The following is a 14,408-nucleotide window of genomic DNA, read 5'->3' on the forward strand; positions in this document are numbered from 1 at the left end:
AAGTTACTTCCTTGGGCAGCTTGAACCAGTTAAACTACATCCTTTCATGCTCTCAGGAGCTTATTGACAACCAGCCCTTTGGTTTCCTAGGAAACAAAATGTTAGCTAGAAATAGCGAATCATTTCCAGGTCATTCTCAACATGGAGCGTGGAGCGGGAAAGCACTGGACTGAGGAGTTTAAAGTGTTACTAAATGTCTAGGCAAAAAGAAATACATGAAAACAACTTTATGGAACCCCCCAGAAATAAAGGAATATTTATCTATATTGACAAAAGGCTGCAGTCACTAGTATGCAGCATCTCAAAAAGTATAAAACTCTCAAGCATAAACACAGGACAGCTAAGCATGCCCACAACTCAGGAGACAGCTCTATACTATGAAGTTTTCCATGATTTGGATGCAATCCTGCACTATGAACCCACCACACAATTAACAGAGGAAAAGGATGGTAACAGCAGGTATCTGAGCTCAAGGACCGCCCAAGAGATCACTGAAGGTAAAAAGAAAAACGCCATTCTTTTGTTTTTTCACTTCATTTACAATTTCTGGGTACATGTGATAAATACAGCCTGAAATGTCAAGATTAAAGTCCGACATACCATTTTGCACAAGGTATGAATTTCAAAAGGAGGTTCAATACCATCATTTCTTACATCACTTCTTACATCCCAAATAAAGCAAAAGCACATTAGCACTGCACTAATTGCTGTACTAACTACAGTTGGTGTGGCTCTGGATAGGTCTGAAAGAAACTTTCCAACTTAATTTTATACCCTTAGCAAAGGGACCTATCAAAAATGCTGCCCAGCTAGGTTTTCCACGTAGTCCCAAACAAGACAAAAATTTCTCTTCTAATATTCTCACCTTCCTAAATACATTAAAATAAAAACACTAAAATTATGTAATGGATCTCCCCAGGAATCATGGTTCCTCCAGGAAACCGAATGCTCGGAATGAAAACAGGCTGGCTGCAGGAGTCATGGACACCGGAATACATCCACCCCCTGGGACAAAGATCTACATAAGTGTATTGCACCTTTCCGATCAGTTTCGTCAGTGCTGCAGGCAAGGTCAGCAGACGGAAACTTCTCTCCAGTTTTGGTCAACTTAGGTCAGCTCGCTTCCCGTTTCTCTGGGTACTATGTCCCTGTCTCTGAACATGGACAAGCAACCGCATGCAGGGTGGGCTCCGCAGCTGGAGACCCAGTAATAGAACCCGGTGACCCAGGAAGTGATGGGATCTGGTGCCACCTCTCAGAGTACTGTTATGAAATTTCATATTTTCCCCGTTAGCCAGTGTCAGCAGCTCTTTGCGACCTGTTGTTTATTTTAAGGAAAAACTAACTTCTAAACTTATCAACTCCAATTTACCCCTCTCGGTCTCTCGCCCTACCCCTCCCACACACACCGACCTACCTTATGCAGTTCTGAGGAAAGAACAGTCTTGGCCTTGCTGGGCAAGCGCTACCACTAAGCTAATCCTTCCTCACACCTCTAGCTGAAGTCTTGCAGGTTGGACACACTTGTTTATAGTGGTGTATATGAAACAATCCCTTCCTTCTCCCTCCGTCTCTCTCTTTTGCGGCTCTAAGAATTAACTCTTCGCCTCCTAACCCCACAGCTGATACTTTTACACTTGATTACTAGCTAGCAGTGTGCCAACACCTTTGGATCTACCCACTTCTATAACTGCCTGCTGCTCACGTCAATGGCATCTCAAAGGCTCGTGTTCTCATAACTGAAATCAGTCTGGACCATATTCCAACGGTGGCCAAGAGTCATCTCTCTCTCTCCTTGACTGATTGACTGACCGAACCAATGATTGATTGATCTATCTTGGGTTTTTCTGTGTAGGCCCAGCTGGCCTCCAAAGCACAGATCCATCTACCTCCTCCTCTCAAGTTCTGGGATTGAAGGCATGTGTTTCAACTCAGTGCCCCACCTCCGCCTGGCTCTCTCTCCTTGCCTTATACAATTGCACAGTGAAGAGTAAGGGTTCCAGCTTCAAATCTCTGGGGCAATTGCCTCTGTACAGCTTTATGATTCCCATTACAAATGACAAGAGTTTTCCTTGTTCCACTGACAATGGAACCTTTGCTGCGAACATAAAACCAGGTAATACATAGAAAAGTCTATCTTTCCTTACTAAGCCCTAGTCAAGCTAGGCAGATAAGGGACTTGTGGGCATCACCATCTTCCCCTTGCTTCTCCTCTCTCTCTCTGATTTTTTTTTTTCAGACAGTGTTTCTCCGTGTAGTCCTCGCTGTTCTGGAACTTGCTGGCCTCGAACTCAGCGATCCCCCTTGCACCTGCTGCCAGCACCTGGCTCTCTGGCTTCTCTAATATACAGTTTAAAATCTAAATCTGGAATATTCCTTACCTGCAACATAGCCTCAATTAGTCATAAAACCCGATTTTCAAGTTTTAATGCTGAAAGTTTAAATGTGGAGACATTGGCTTTCTCCTTTCGTGGGTCTGAAGTATCAAAGCAGTCACCAGGCTTGGTGGCAAGTGTCTTCACCCTCTGTGCCATATCACCAACCCTTAATCTATATCACATCACTGTTACTAAAATGTGTCCAAATCTACAGGAATTATCAGTTCTCTCCTCCTTAGCTCAGCAGAGAGAAATCAATTTCCTTCTAAGCAAACTATCCACTATCTCAGGGCTCCTACTATAGATCTCTTGTATCAGACAGATTAAACTAGGTATGGAAAAACAGGCCAAAATGTAATGTAACCAATCTACCTTCAGGTTACAAAGTAAGTCTGGCTCCTAAATTTAAAGAAAATTTTTTCCTTGATAGAAACTTGGGATTAATGATTTCTCCCTCTTTTACTCACCCATACTTAAAAAAAAAAATCATTTCTAAGTCACACGATTTGCTTAGCTTAATAAAATTCAGGATTCCTAGAAATACTGCTTTGTAGGTTCTAAGTTTTGCTCTTTAAATCAGGTAAGAAATGCCAGAGCTAAACTTATACACAATAATGAACATGCCCATAGCTTTCTGGGGGTCTAACAATACAAACGGAAATGTGCTCATCTAAAAGGAAATCCACAGTGAAGTCATGGATGTCTTAATTAAATTCCATCTTCTACTGAACTCATTTCTGTACCTTAAGAGAAAAGATGAGCTAATGCTTATTACCCCATCCCCTATGGAAAAGTAACTTAATAGCACTGTATCTGCTTATGTATCTTGTCTGATGTATGCAATCCACGTATGCTCTTCTCTCTCCAGCAGATCAATAAGGAATTCCCTAGTAATTCCAACTTTCCCAACGACAGCAAACAAGGAAGAAGACACTGGACTATACCAGAAGTCCAAGTTCTAACAGGCCTCTGGTCAGGAAGAAAAAAACAAAAACAAAACACAGACAAACAACTAGAGGGAACAGGGAGAAACAAAAACATTTGAACTGTGAGCAGGCTTCAAAAAAACTGGAATACAGAGAGAAGCTGGAAGCTGTGTAGAACACAGCACAAAAAGTCTACAACCTGAAGGCAAGACTGTAAGAACAGCCCATGGCCTTGGCATGATGAGGACTATGAAAGTTTTCACTGAGGTGAGTGCTGTTCTGGGAAAGAACAGCAGAAAAATCACAAAAGCTTGGATTCCGAGATGGAGCAGGGGCCATGGGACCCGACAGGTGGGGAGAGGAGGAAATGCACCTTCATGCTGTCACATCATAAAGGGCCAGCACACAAGACGCAGACAACCTGACTTAAATGGGGTCATCAGACGCTGTTGATTTAAATGATTATTTTGCATGGACTCTACATGGGGGGTGGGTAGAGAGTTTGTGTCATAATGCATGCGCGGAGGTCAGAGAACAAGCTCTATGGAATTTGTGTTCTCTTTCATCTTTACAAGGGCTCCAGGAGGTGAATTTAGGTTGCCAGGCTTGCCTACCACCTACCCAATGAACCATGTGGTAGGCCCCTTAAATGTTATTTAATTAACTAGTTACTGAGTTGTTAATGGAGTTAATGCGTAGTTGTTCTCTAAACTGAAAAAAAAATATATATATATATAATTACAAAGAAAAAAGAAAGTAGGCTTTTTCAGAACAAACCTTAAAATAGATAAAATTTTCAAAAAGCCAATACAGACTCTCAGATCACAGAAGGTAAGCTTTCATACCAACTGTGTAACAGAGTAAGTCTAAAAATGGCACTGAAGACATCCTCAGGGGCGGGCAAGTCTTCTGTGAAACAGAGTAACGCCCTTTAAAAATCAATACAACTAAAAAGACAGATACAATGCACACACAGGTAATAAGAAGATGAACTGGATGAGGCCGGGACCATCGGTCAGGAAGCCAACTTTTAAGTCAGTCTCTTATAAGAAGAGTGGAACCCAGAAGCAGCTAAGTACATAGACTGCTGCCTAAAACAAGAGGCTTGGGCAAGGTGGTCCTGAAGACTTCTACTGTGTGCTTTTCTCAAGATTTTATTTGTGGCTTAAATGATGCAACCCTAACTGTGTGGGAAAAGCAGCAAGGCTGGAACTTTCAAGAGAGTAGAAAACATAGTATGTTAGTTATTTATGCAGGTATCACATTAAAATACTACCCATCTCCTTATGCTCCTACAGTCACTACTGCTACTGGAGAAGCCACTAAGGATAACTCAGTAAACAACAAATCAGAAGACAGCTTTTCTAATGTAAAACAAAGTCCTGACACAGGTAAAGTGATGCTTTGCTTTCACGTATAAGACAAAATATTACGATAGGGTACGGATGGTTGTGAGCCACCACGTAGTTGCTAGGAAGTGAACTCAGGACCTCTGGAAGAGTAGCCAGTGCTCTTAACCTCTGAGCCATCTCTCCAACCACCAGCACCTGCATTCCTAACCTTCAAGCACAGTTGGTGTTGGGAATCACAGTGATGTTGCCACACTCAGAGAATATGACCTGCAGAGGACCAAGGAGCATAGCACATAAAAACCAATTTGATCCCACTTGGAGAAGACAAGTGAGCTGATTCCAGTACGTTCACTATTGCTTAAAAGCACAAGCTAATGCAGTGGGGGAAACAACTCCCAGTCTCCTGTTACACCAACTGAATTGGAATGGCCGTGACGATTACCATTTCTTTGGATCTACATGAATGATTAGCTTCTTCTTGGATTTGAAGCACAGAGAAGAGAGGAAACAAAACGGACTTGCTTCACCTCCAGCCTCAGCTACCATTTATTTATATGGTAGGAATCCCTTGGTATCTTGTATCCTTTCAAGTCACGGCTGTTTAAAGGGTAGTCAGTTCTGAGTTGGAGGGATGGAGTCAGGTACAATAAAAAGGTGCTGAATGAGTAAAGCGAATGCTGTCTGCAGGTTACTCAGATGTTCAACCTAAAGACATTACAAGTGAAAGGCCACGCTGTTCACTGAGAATAATCCTAAAGCTTTTGGCTGCACTAAAATGCCGTGTTGAAATTAAAAATGTCACTAACCTCTGACTAAAATTAGCACTGAGGGGGCTGGAGAAGATAGCTTAGTGGTTAAAAGCACTGGCTGGTCTTCTAGAGGTCCTGCATTCAATTCCCAGCAATCCCAGCAACCACATGGTGGCTCACAACCATCCGTAATGAGACTTGGTTCCCTGTTCTAGCCTGCAGACGTACATGCAGGCAGAAAACCGTATACACATTAAACAAATCTTTAAAAAAAGAAAACAAGCCGGGCGTTGGTGGTGCACGCCTTTAATCCCAGCACTCAGGAGGCAGCAGCAGGTGGATCTCTGTGAGTTCAAGGCCAGCCTGGTCTACAGAGTGAGTTCCAGGACAGGCTCCAAAAAAATACAGAGAAACTCTGTCTCAAAAAAAAAATCAAAAAGAAAAGAAAAGAAAAAAGAAAACAAAACACTGACATGGCCAGCAGAGGGCATATCTGTTGTTATTATCACAGAATATTTCATATAGTCAAAGTCACTCCAATCACACATATCTAATTGAGGGACAACCTGACCAGCCCTCAAAGAAAGCTGTATCTGTTAGTGGACACTTCACTATGCCCGGAAGGTCCTCTGCAGTCCCTAGCAACCACTGCAGACGTGGTCATGCTGGGAATGTCATATAAATGGTAATGTACTATGTGGCCTTTTGTGCCTGGCTTTTTTAACTTGGAATCATGTCTTCAAATTCCATTTATTCTACAGACAGATCAGTATCTCAATTTTCTTTTGTGACTGAATAACATTGTTTTGCACATATAATTTTTTTCATTCATTGGTTGATGGGTATGAATTGTTTGTTTTGGTTCTTATGAGTACTGCTGTTTTGGTAAAAGTGTTTTCCTTCATTGTGGAAAAATAGCCCAAATGTAAAAACCATTTCAATTGCTGCCAGTGGCATTAGTATATTTAAACTGCCATGCAACCACAGCCACTCCAGCTCCAGAACCCTTTAAGTCCATCTCAAACTGAAATGTCTGTATCCATGAAGGAGATGCCCCATTCTCCTCTCTGCAATATCACTGCCCTTTGTTTTCATCGATGTGATTATTCATGCATGCAATGTTGCACAATGATGTATCTTACTTCATTTAGCATAATGTCCTCCAGGTTCGTGTATGTTGTAGAATAAATCTATGCCACACATAGCTAGTCATTTGAGTTCTTTCTGCCTCTTGGCTATTTTAGAAAATGCTGCCATGAACAAGAGTACACTGGGTTCCTGCTTCTGATTCTTGTGAGAGTTACAGAATGAAACTGCTAGGCCATAGGTAATGTGATCAAGTTTTGTAAAGGACATTGCATACTGTTTATCCTCAGCAAGTACCTGACTTTATGTTGAACCTGTTTTCAATTCTCAGGGGTATAAACGTTTTCAAGTGATGGAACCATTTTACCTTCCCAACTGAATCTTTAAAAATCTACCCAGGCACAGTGATTTAAACAGATGCCCAAATTTCCAAGACGTCTGAAAATTATTTGGCACTAAAACCGAGCAAATTCATGAGATGATGACTCGTTAGTAAGCATTGCTGAATAACTCCTCTCCTCCCATACCGGCTTGGCTGCTATACATCAGCATTTGTTAAGCTAATGTACTGGTTTACCGAGATACCTCCCAGCAATTGCTTTCATTAAATATCCCAGAATAATATTTTCTTTCTTGTCTTTATGCATAAGAAAATTTTAAAACTTAAGTTTTTCATTAATGGGAAAAGATGCTTACTTTTCTTCAAAAGCCCTAGCATAGTAACCAGGTATAGTTAGTCATTACTTAGTACACTTTGGAATAGGAAAATCAGCTCTTGAGGTATTTTCAAGGATCATTTGTTATCTGCAGTATCCTGACACAGGCATTCCCAGTTAAAGTCTGATAAGGATAATGCAAGACCTTGCCTTTATTTTAGCTATCATAGTGTAAACAAGAGTTGCTGTGGGATTTTGTTTTGTTTTGTTTTAAATTCCAAGTTTGATGATTGTATTCTCACACTGAAAAATGAACACCCACATACATATGCAGAAAATTCCTTCCTCAAATGTGTTTCTTTCCAGGAATATTCACAGAATAAAAATGAAAATGCCATGAATCTAAGCTGGAAAAGATTAATAAAAAATTGAAATATACTTGAGAAATTAGTTTATAAGCTATGCTCTTGAGGTGAGGTTACTTCCAGTGTACAGCTCTAATTAACTCTGCTTATAGAGGGTTTCATGTAGTTCAGACTGGCCTCCAACTCCCGATGGAGCTAAGGATGACTTTGGACTTCTGATTCATCTGCTGCCACCTAAGTGCTATGAACCGCCATGTTTTCCCACATTTTTGTACACTTAGGGGTGACTTTTACTTGGACAATGACTTTTATCTGAGTGCTGTGCTGCCATGCTATTAGAACGTTCTAAGGGTTAGGAATGTTGCTTAACCTTAGGAAGAAAAGATATCAGATAACCTTCATTTAGGCGTGACTTAAAGTCACTGTTGAGAGTGAATTCAATGTTAATGAATCCATTATATTAAGCAGAAATACACTGATCTACAGCAAAAAATATCTTAACCAGAGGCTTAGAGGAACCTAGCCCGACATATTCACTAGGGGCAATGGTTCAGTATTCATGTCAGTTTCACATAACGTAATTATTAAAAATGAGAACTGCAGGGTGTGGTGGCAGACGCTTTTATTCCCAGCACTTGAGAGTCAAGAGGCAGGTGGACCTCTGAGTTCAAGACCAGCATGGTCGACATAGCAAGTTCTAGGCCAGCCAACGCCACATAGGGGGACCCTGTGTCAAAGATACTGTGTCTTACTTAGCGGCTCTACATGACTCCAGAATGCAGCCTATCATTTGAGGTCTTGATGTAGCCACAACCTAAACTTCATCTTGGTCTCACTGTGCAAATTATGTCCTTAGCAAGAAGCTGTGGGCTCTTGTCTGAGGTAGTTCTCCTCAGACCTAGTATTACATATACTTACAGGCCTCCTAACTACATCTTGCCTTACTGGCTCATTAATGCAAATCACTTTTTAGTTTAAAAACCATTACAGGTGCAGTGGCTCTTGCCTTAAACCCAACTCTAGCTGCAGAGGCAGGTGAATCTCTGTGAGTGAGTGATGAGATTAAAGGCGTGGGCCACCACCACATGACAAAATACAGAGTTTTACAAAAGAAAACTGAGATCCTAAGAAGTAGGACTTCCAGAACTACCAGATGAATCTCTGTGAGTGAGTGATGAGATTAAAGGCGTGGGCCACCACCACATGACAAAATACAGAGTTTTACAAAAGAAAACTGAGATCCTAAGAAGTAGGACTTCCAGAACTACCAGATGAATCTCTGTGAGTGAGTGATGAGATTAAAGGCGTGGGCCACCACCACATGACAAAATACAGAGTTTTACAAAAGAAAACTGAGATCCTAAGAAGTAGGACTTCCAGAACTACCAGATGAAAACATGGTAAGCTCGGCAATGACTTTAAAAGAACTGTAAGAACTTCCCTCGTTGCACTTACCAAGAAAAATGTCTTCTAAAATTAAAATCCATATGCCACATCTAATCAACCGACTAGAATTATTATTAGAAAAATACATATACATTTCTAAGTCCTGACCAAAATACTAATCTGTTAACTCATCCTTAATTTCTCTAACACTTAAATATTCCTAGTTTAGTATACTTGAAAACTAACATATACCATGATGTGACACATATTAATTCCCTTATGTTCGTTTTAGAATTATCTGAAGGTCATTTTGAAAGCCAGGGAACTGAAACAAAAGACAAGCACAAGAAGCCAGTAAGAGCTTGAGAAAAGCCAGTTTTTTCCTGTGAAAAGCCTTTGTTGCTTTTTCCTGATAACAAAGATATTTAGCACTGTCCCTGAAAAATTAGACTAAATACATTGTGAACTATTTGAGAGTAGAGAATGCTGGGAAATTAGTTCCCAGCTCATTAAGAGGAAGAGGAACTCTAAAAAGTAGCTGAACATATTCCCAGTCAGGTTAACTATGCAATAACAGCACCCCTTTAAATTACCCTTAGTTATATAAAAGAAGAAGGCCCCACAAACCAATAAGCTGTGAAATTTGCTTTTGTTGTAATTTAAAAGAGGAGCTTAGGTGGAGGGTTTTTTTTTAATTGGGAATGGGAACAGGGAGGAGGGGAGACCAGCCTCTGGGGACTGGAGACAGGACCGGGGACAGGGCACAAGAGGAGGAGAGGAAGGGGAGGGAAGGGGAGAAGCAGAAATGGGAGGTGGGCAGGGCCCTTTTAAAAGGGAACACAGTGAATATGCACAGGTGGTGCTCTTAGTGGCTGCAGCTGAGGGCGTATCCTGTCAGAACCCCAAGGACAGGACAGTACAGATGCCTGAATACTAACATGCTTTCTCCAAAGATAGGCAATAACGGGTACACTGTTTTAATAAGGCTGAAGATAGGCCAAACTCTGAAGCCTTTTTAGAATTATGCAAATTAAAATTATAAAATGAACCAGCAATCTGGATGTGGCAATCCATTCCCTTGTAAGCCCAGTACTTGGTAGACTGAGGGATGTAGCAGAGTTCCAGGCCAGCCTGGAACAGAGCGAGACCATCTTAAAAAGCCAAATACATGAGCCAACCACATACTAGAAAAGGCCGTTTGATGCGATATATAAAGAAATCCAAATATGCAGATATTCAAGTTCCTTCCATAAAAAGGTATAGTATTTGTATACTAGCTACACATATCCTCTTATTGACTGCTGATAATATCTAACACAATGTAACTGCTAGGAAATAGTTACACTGTAAACAAGAAACAGGCTTTTTAATGTTCATTACAGAGTCCCCCCCCCCTCCCAAAAAAATACTCTGAGTATTTATGGGTTGAAACCATGGATACAAAACACATGTAGACAGATGGCTGACTATATACAGGAAAGTTCACAGGACTGAAGATCAGAAAAGCTGAGTTCTAGTCTCTCTCTGCTCCTAATTAGACAGCACACTCATGTGACTGAAGTCAAAACACAGCCTATTAGTAGGCCAGTACCCAGGAAGCTATGGTAGAGGATCACAAGTCCAAGGCCAGGCTGGGCTACATAACAAAAGTATATAAAAATATATAAAATACCAGACCAACAAAGCAAAGAATACTAGACCCTCTACAAGCCTGCTAGCTATTAACTCCACCCCATGAAAACCATCACCAATCAATCTCTCACCATGGATTAGCTTAAGATTTGTACTTCTTTTTCTTTCCTGTTCTTAGTGTGAGCTTTTAAATGTCAAGTTTTTCTCATGCAGCAATGTTTATGAGATGCTTCCCTTATTGTGCTTGGGATAAGAATTTTTCTTTGTCTTCTTCTGGAATGGTCTACTGTACGAGTGTGCATTCCATCACTTCCCCCACTCCATAAAATTCCAGCTTTTTTCTTCAGATTGAGACCATTCTGAGCAATTGTATATCTGTCAATGAATATCTATATGCCTTTCTAATGAATGCACACCCAAGTGTGGGACAGAGTCACAGAACACACTTATATCCAGGTACTACTCTAAATGGCTTATATATGTAAGGATTTAGTCTACACCAGTTATGAGGTAGGTGTGATCATTATGGTCAATTTAAAAATGGGGCCTACACTTCTGAACTGCTGAATTACAGACTTCTGGGAGGGCACAAGTCACATTTACCCTGTGTCCCTTACTTATCAAGGTGCCTTGTATGTGTACAGAAGCTCAACAAAGTACAGCCCTGTGCTGCAGGACTTTTGGTAGGAGATAGATGGTATATCTAGAGTGATTCTGTAAAATTACAAAGGAGCTGAAAATTACCACTTAGTAATGTCCACCATAAAGCACCACAGGACAAAATACCACATATCTGGTTATGTTGGTGACAAGAAAGCCACACTGTCATTTGAAAGTACAGCACAATCATCAAGCATATAACACCCGATGATAATGATAACGGCTGCAGACAACGTTACCAGTCTCTGTATTTGCTAAACTGTACTTTTCATCATCATTTTAGTGCACTGCTATCTATAAAAAGGCTCCTGTGATGGAAAACATGTTTCCCTGGCAACAGCCTCTTACATCTAATGTTTACCAAGTCTCTTGATTGGATGGAAACACTCTGTTGAGTGACTGAGTGCTTTTCTAGGATCAGTATTTACACCTCTCAAGAAAATTTGATGTCATTATAATTCAGTTTCCTCAAAGCTTAACAGAACAGGAAGATTCTACAGAATGCTTCTTCCAACATGACCCTCAACTTCATCAAGAAAATTTACAAATGTTTAGAAGTCTAAAAATATGTATTAGTTGTTGGTTTTTGATTCCTGTCCTGGGGCCTTGATAACTCACCAACAGAGGACACATTCATCACCTATCAAAATTCATCATCTATTTTCAGTTACTATAACAAAATATATCAGGCAAGGCACTTTGTACTTTTTTGGTTTGGGTTTTATTTTGTTTGTTTGTTTCTTTTTTTTGAGACAAGGTTTCTCTGTGTAGCCTTGGCTGTCCTGGAACTCACTCTGCAGACCAATCAGACTTCGAACTCAAAGAGATCTACTTGCCTCTACCTCCCAAGTGCTGGGATTAAAAGCATGAGCCACTATGACCATGGTTAGTTTGGGAGGCTGGAAGTTCATGTTCAGCTTCTGGTGAGGAACTCAACTCATCTGTTTTGTAAAATTCTCTAGACCCATTCCCACTGCTCCTAATGGGATATTCAAAATAACATAACACCTAAGATGTTAAGGACTACTGCTCTTAGAGTCACATAATCAGAACTAAATTTCTCTCTGGATTAAATAATCTTCTGAATAACCCCCCTTTTTTAAGTACTAAGACTGAACCTAGGGCTCCCACCCATCTAGACAAGTGTTATACCATTGAACACATTCCCAGCTCTCAATAAGTTTAAGATTGTAATATAATTACATCATTTCCCCTTTCCCTTCCACTCTCCAAATCCTCCCACACACCCCTTCTTTTTCATTAATTGTTGTTAAATGGGTGTGTGTATATTTCTAAATACATAAATTGAACATGCTCAGTTTGTACATTTTAAAAATGAGAACTCTATTACAGGTTAATTCATAATTATTCAAGATAGCTACTCAGGTTTAAAAAAAGTGTTGATTCATTCCAGATGCTTTTTTAGTTTTCTGTTTTGAAACAGGGTTTCTCTGTGTAACAACCCTGGCTGTCCTGGAACCTACTTAGACCAGGATAGCCTTGAACTCAGAAATCAGCCTGCCTCTGTCTCTGCGGGGCTGGGATTAAAGGTGTGTGCCGCCTTACCTGGCTCCCAGATGCTTTTTAATAGACAAGGTGTATACAGAATGTGAAATTCAAATACAAGATTTGGGACTGTGAAAAAAGCAAAAAGACTGCTTCTACGTTAAGTTTGGGGAGGGGAAGGTAATACATGTGGCACCCACATTGCTGATAAATGTTATTGCGCAGCTCTGTTCTAGAAGTTGTTCTGAAATTTTGTGATACTTTGGGGAGACATGCAAACCCTAGTTTGTACTATTTCCTTCAAGAGGTTTATACAAACTGCCAGTTAAGTCAGGTGGTGAGAAACGGAAAGATTATGGCAGCAAAGGTTTTTGGTTTTGTTTACCTCTAAGGCATCTCCCAATTTTGACATCAAGCACCATCTCTCTCCCTTTAAAGAAGAGTTTCCCTATTGCCCCTTACTGTTTTCATTTATTATTTAAAACTTTACCAATCAACCTTCCCCTAGTGATTTAAGTTAATGTATATGAAACCTACCACTACCGTGAGTCGTTTTGAAAACAAACTATTTCTATTTCCCTGCCTGGGTCTGAACTCTAGACTCCCCAAATCCCCGGAGCTATAACTACTTTCAAGCCCACAATCCCCAAACCTGTAACTGCTTTCGGGTTGACAATCTGCTCAGTAGCTCTGCCCTTGCAAACAAAGATTCTGCAGGCTGGAGGCCACGCGCAAAAAAAAAAAAAAAAAGAACGTACAAGTGTTGGAGGACTTTCACCAGCCACCACCTTACAGAAGCTTATCTCAAGAACAATTTTAGGTCCGAGGAGATCTGAACGATTCCTTCCCAACCTGATAGTAAAGCAAACTCGAGCCTAACAAATCCGCAGGAGAGGTGCACATTCTTGGGAGTTAACCAATAAAGAGCATTAGGAAGGAAAGCGACAGGCTAGGTTAATGTCTATGAGGCAAGGTATACCCCACCCCCACTTAGTCAATGCCCCGAGCAGGTACTGGTCCAGATTCTCGAGACCCACCTCCCAGTCCTGCGATCTCCATAGCTCGCCAGAGCTGGGAAGCGGCTCGCGGAGCTGTGCAAATACTTGCCTCTCCACCCCCACCCCTCATCCTGTTGCTCACCGGTGCTGCAGCCCCACGAGTCCCAGAGTGATCACATGCGGCACATCTAGCTGCGTGGGCCACTCTCCAGAAGCGATGCACCCGAACACGCCACATTCCTCACGGACCCCCGACTCCTCCAGTTCCATGGCGGCGCCGAAGCACGTGGAGGGACCTGCTGCCGCAGCGTGGTCCAAACGCCAACCAGCTGTCCGCTCTACTACAGTACGCTTCAGAAGCTCCCGCTAAAGACTACCTCCTCCTTGCCCGCGGGTTAGGCTCTCGCTACTGCGGCGGCGCGCGCTTTCCCAGAGGGGGCGTGGCCAACTCGGCCTCCAGCGCCCCACCAATCAGCTACGGCACGGAACCGGGGCGGAGCTATGGAGTCAAGGGGGTGGGGTTAGTTCTCCGCGGGCGAGGTCGGGAGCGCTAGTGTGCCTGCACGTGGCAATCTCAGTTATTTTCCCGCTCCCTAGACTGAAGAAGTGAGGGGAGCGCAGTCAGTGATGTTTATCCCTCAGATGATTGGAGCTGTGCGTGCCCCTGGCCGCACGCCGTCCCCCGGCAGTCAGGACTTGGTACGCTCCAGTCCA

General features: G+C 41.8%; 1 protein-coding gene across 1 annotated transcript in view; it reads right to left on the reverse strand.

Annotated features, from left to right (window-relative positions):
* The window catches only part of Ppat (phosphoribosyl pyrophosphate amidotransferase), a 33,489-nt gene extending 19,372 nt beyond the window's left edge, over positions 1 to 14,117 (reverse strand). Inside the window, exon 1 of the mRNA XM_005080762.3 lies at positions 13,837 to 14,117. Within this exon, the coding sequence (XP_005080819.1) occupies positions 13,837 to 13,964 (128 nt within the window). The 5' untranslated portion in view covers positions 13,965 to 14,117. The remainder of the gene's footprint in view (positions 1 to 13,836) is intronic.
* Positions 14,118 to 14,408: the final 291 nt, after the last annotated feature.

This window comes from Mesocricetus auratus, unplaced genomic scaffold (genome assembly GCF_017639785.1).
Source record: "Mesocricetus auratus isolate SY011 unplaced genomic scaffold, BCM_Maur_2.0 Super-Scaffold_100006, whole genome shotgun sequence".
Taxonomy (NCBI): domain Eukaryota; kingdom Metazoa; phylum Chordata; class Mammalia; order Rodentia; family Cricetidae; genus Mesocricetus; species Mesocricetus auratus.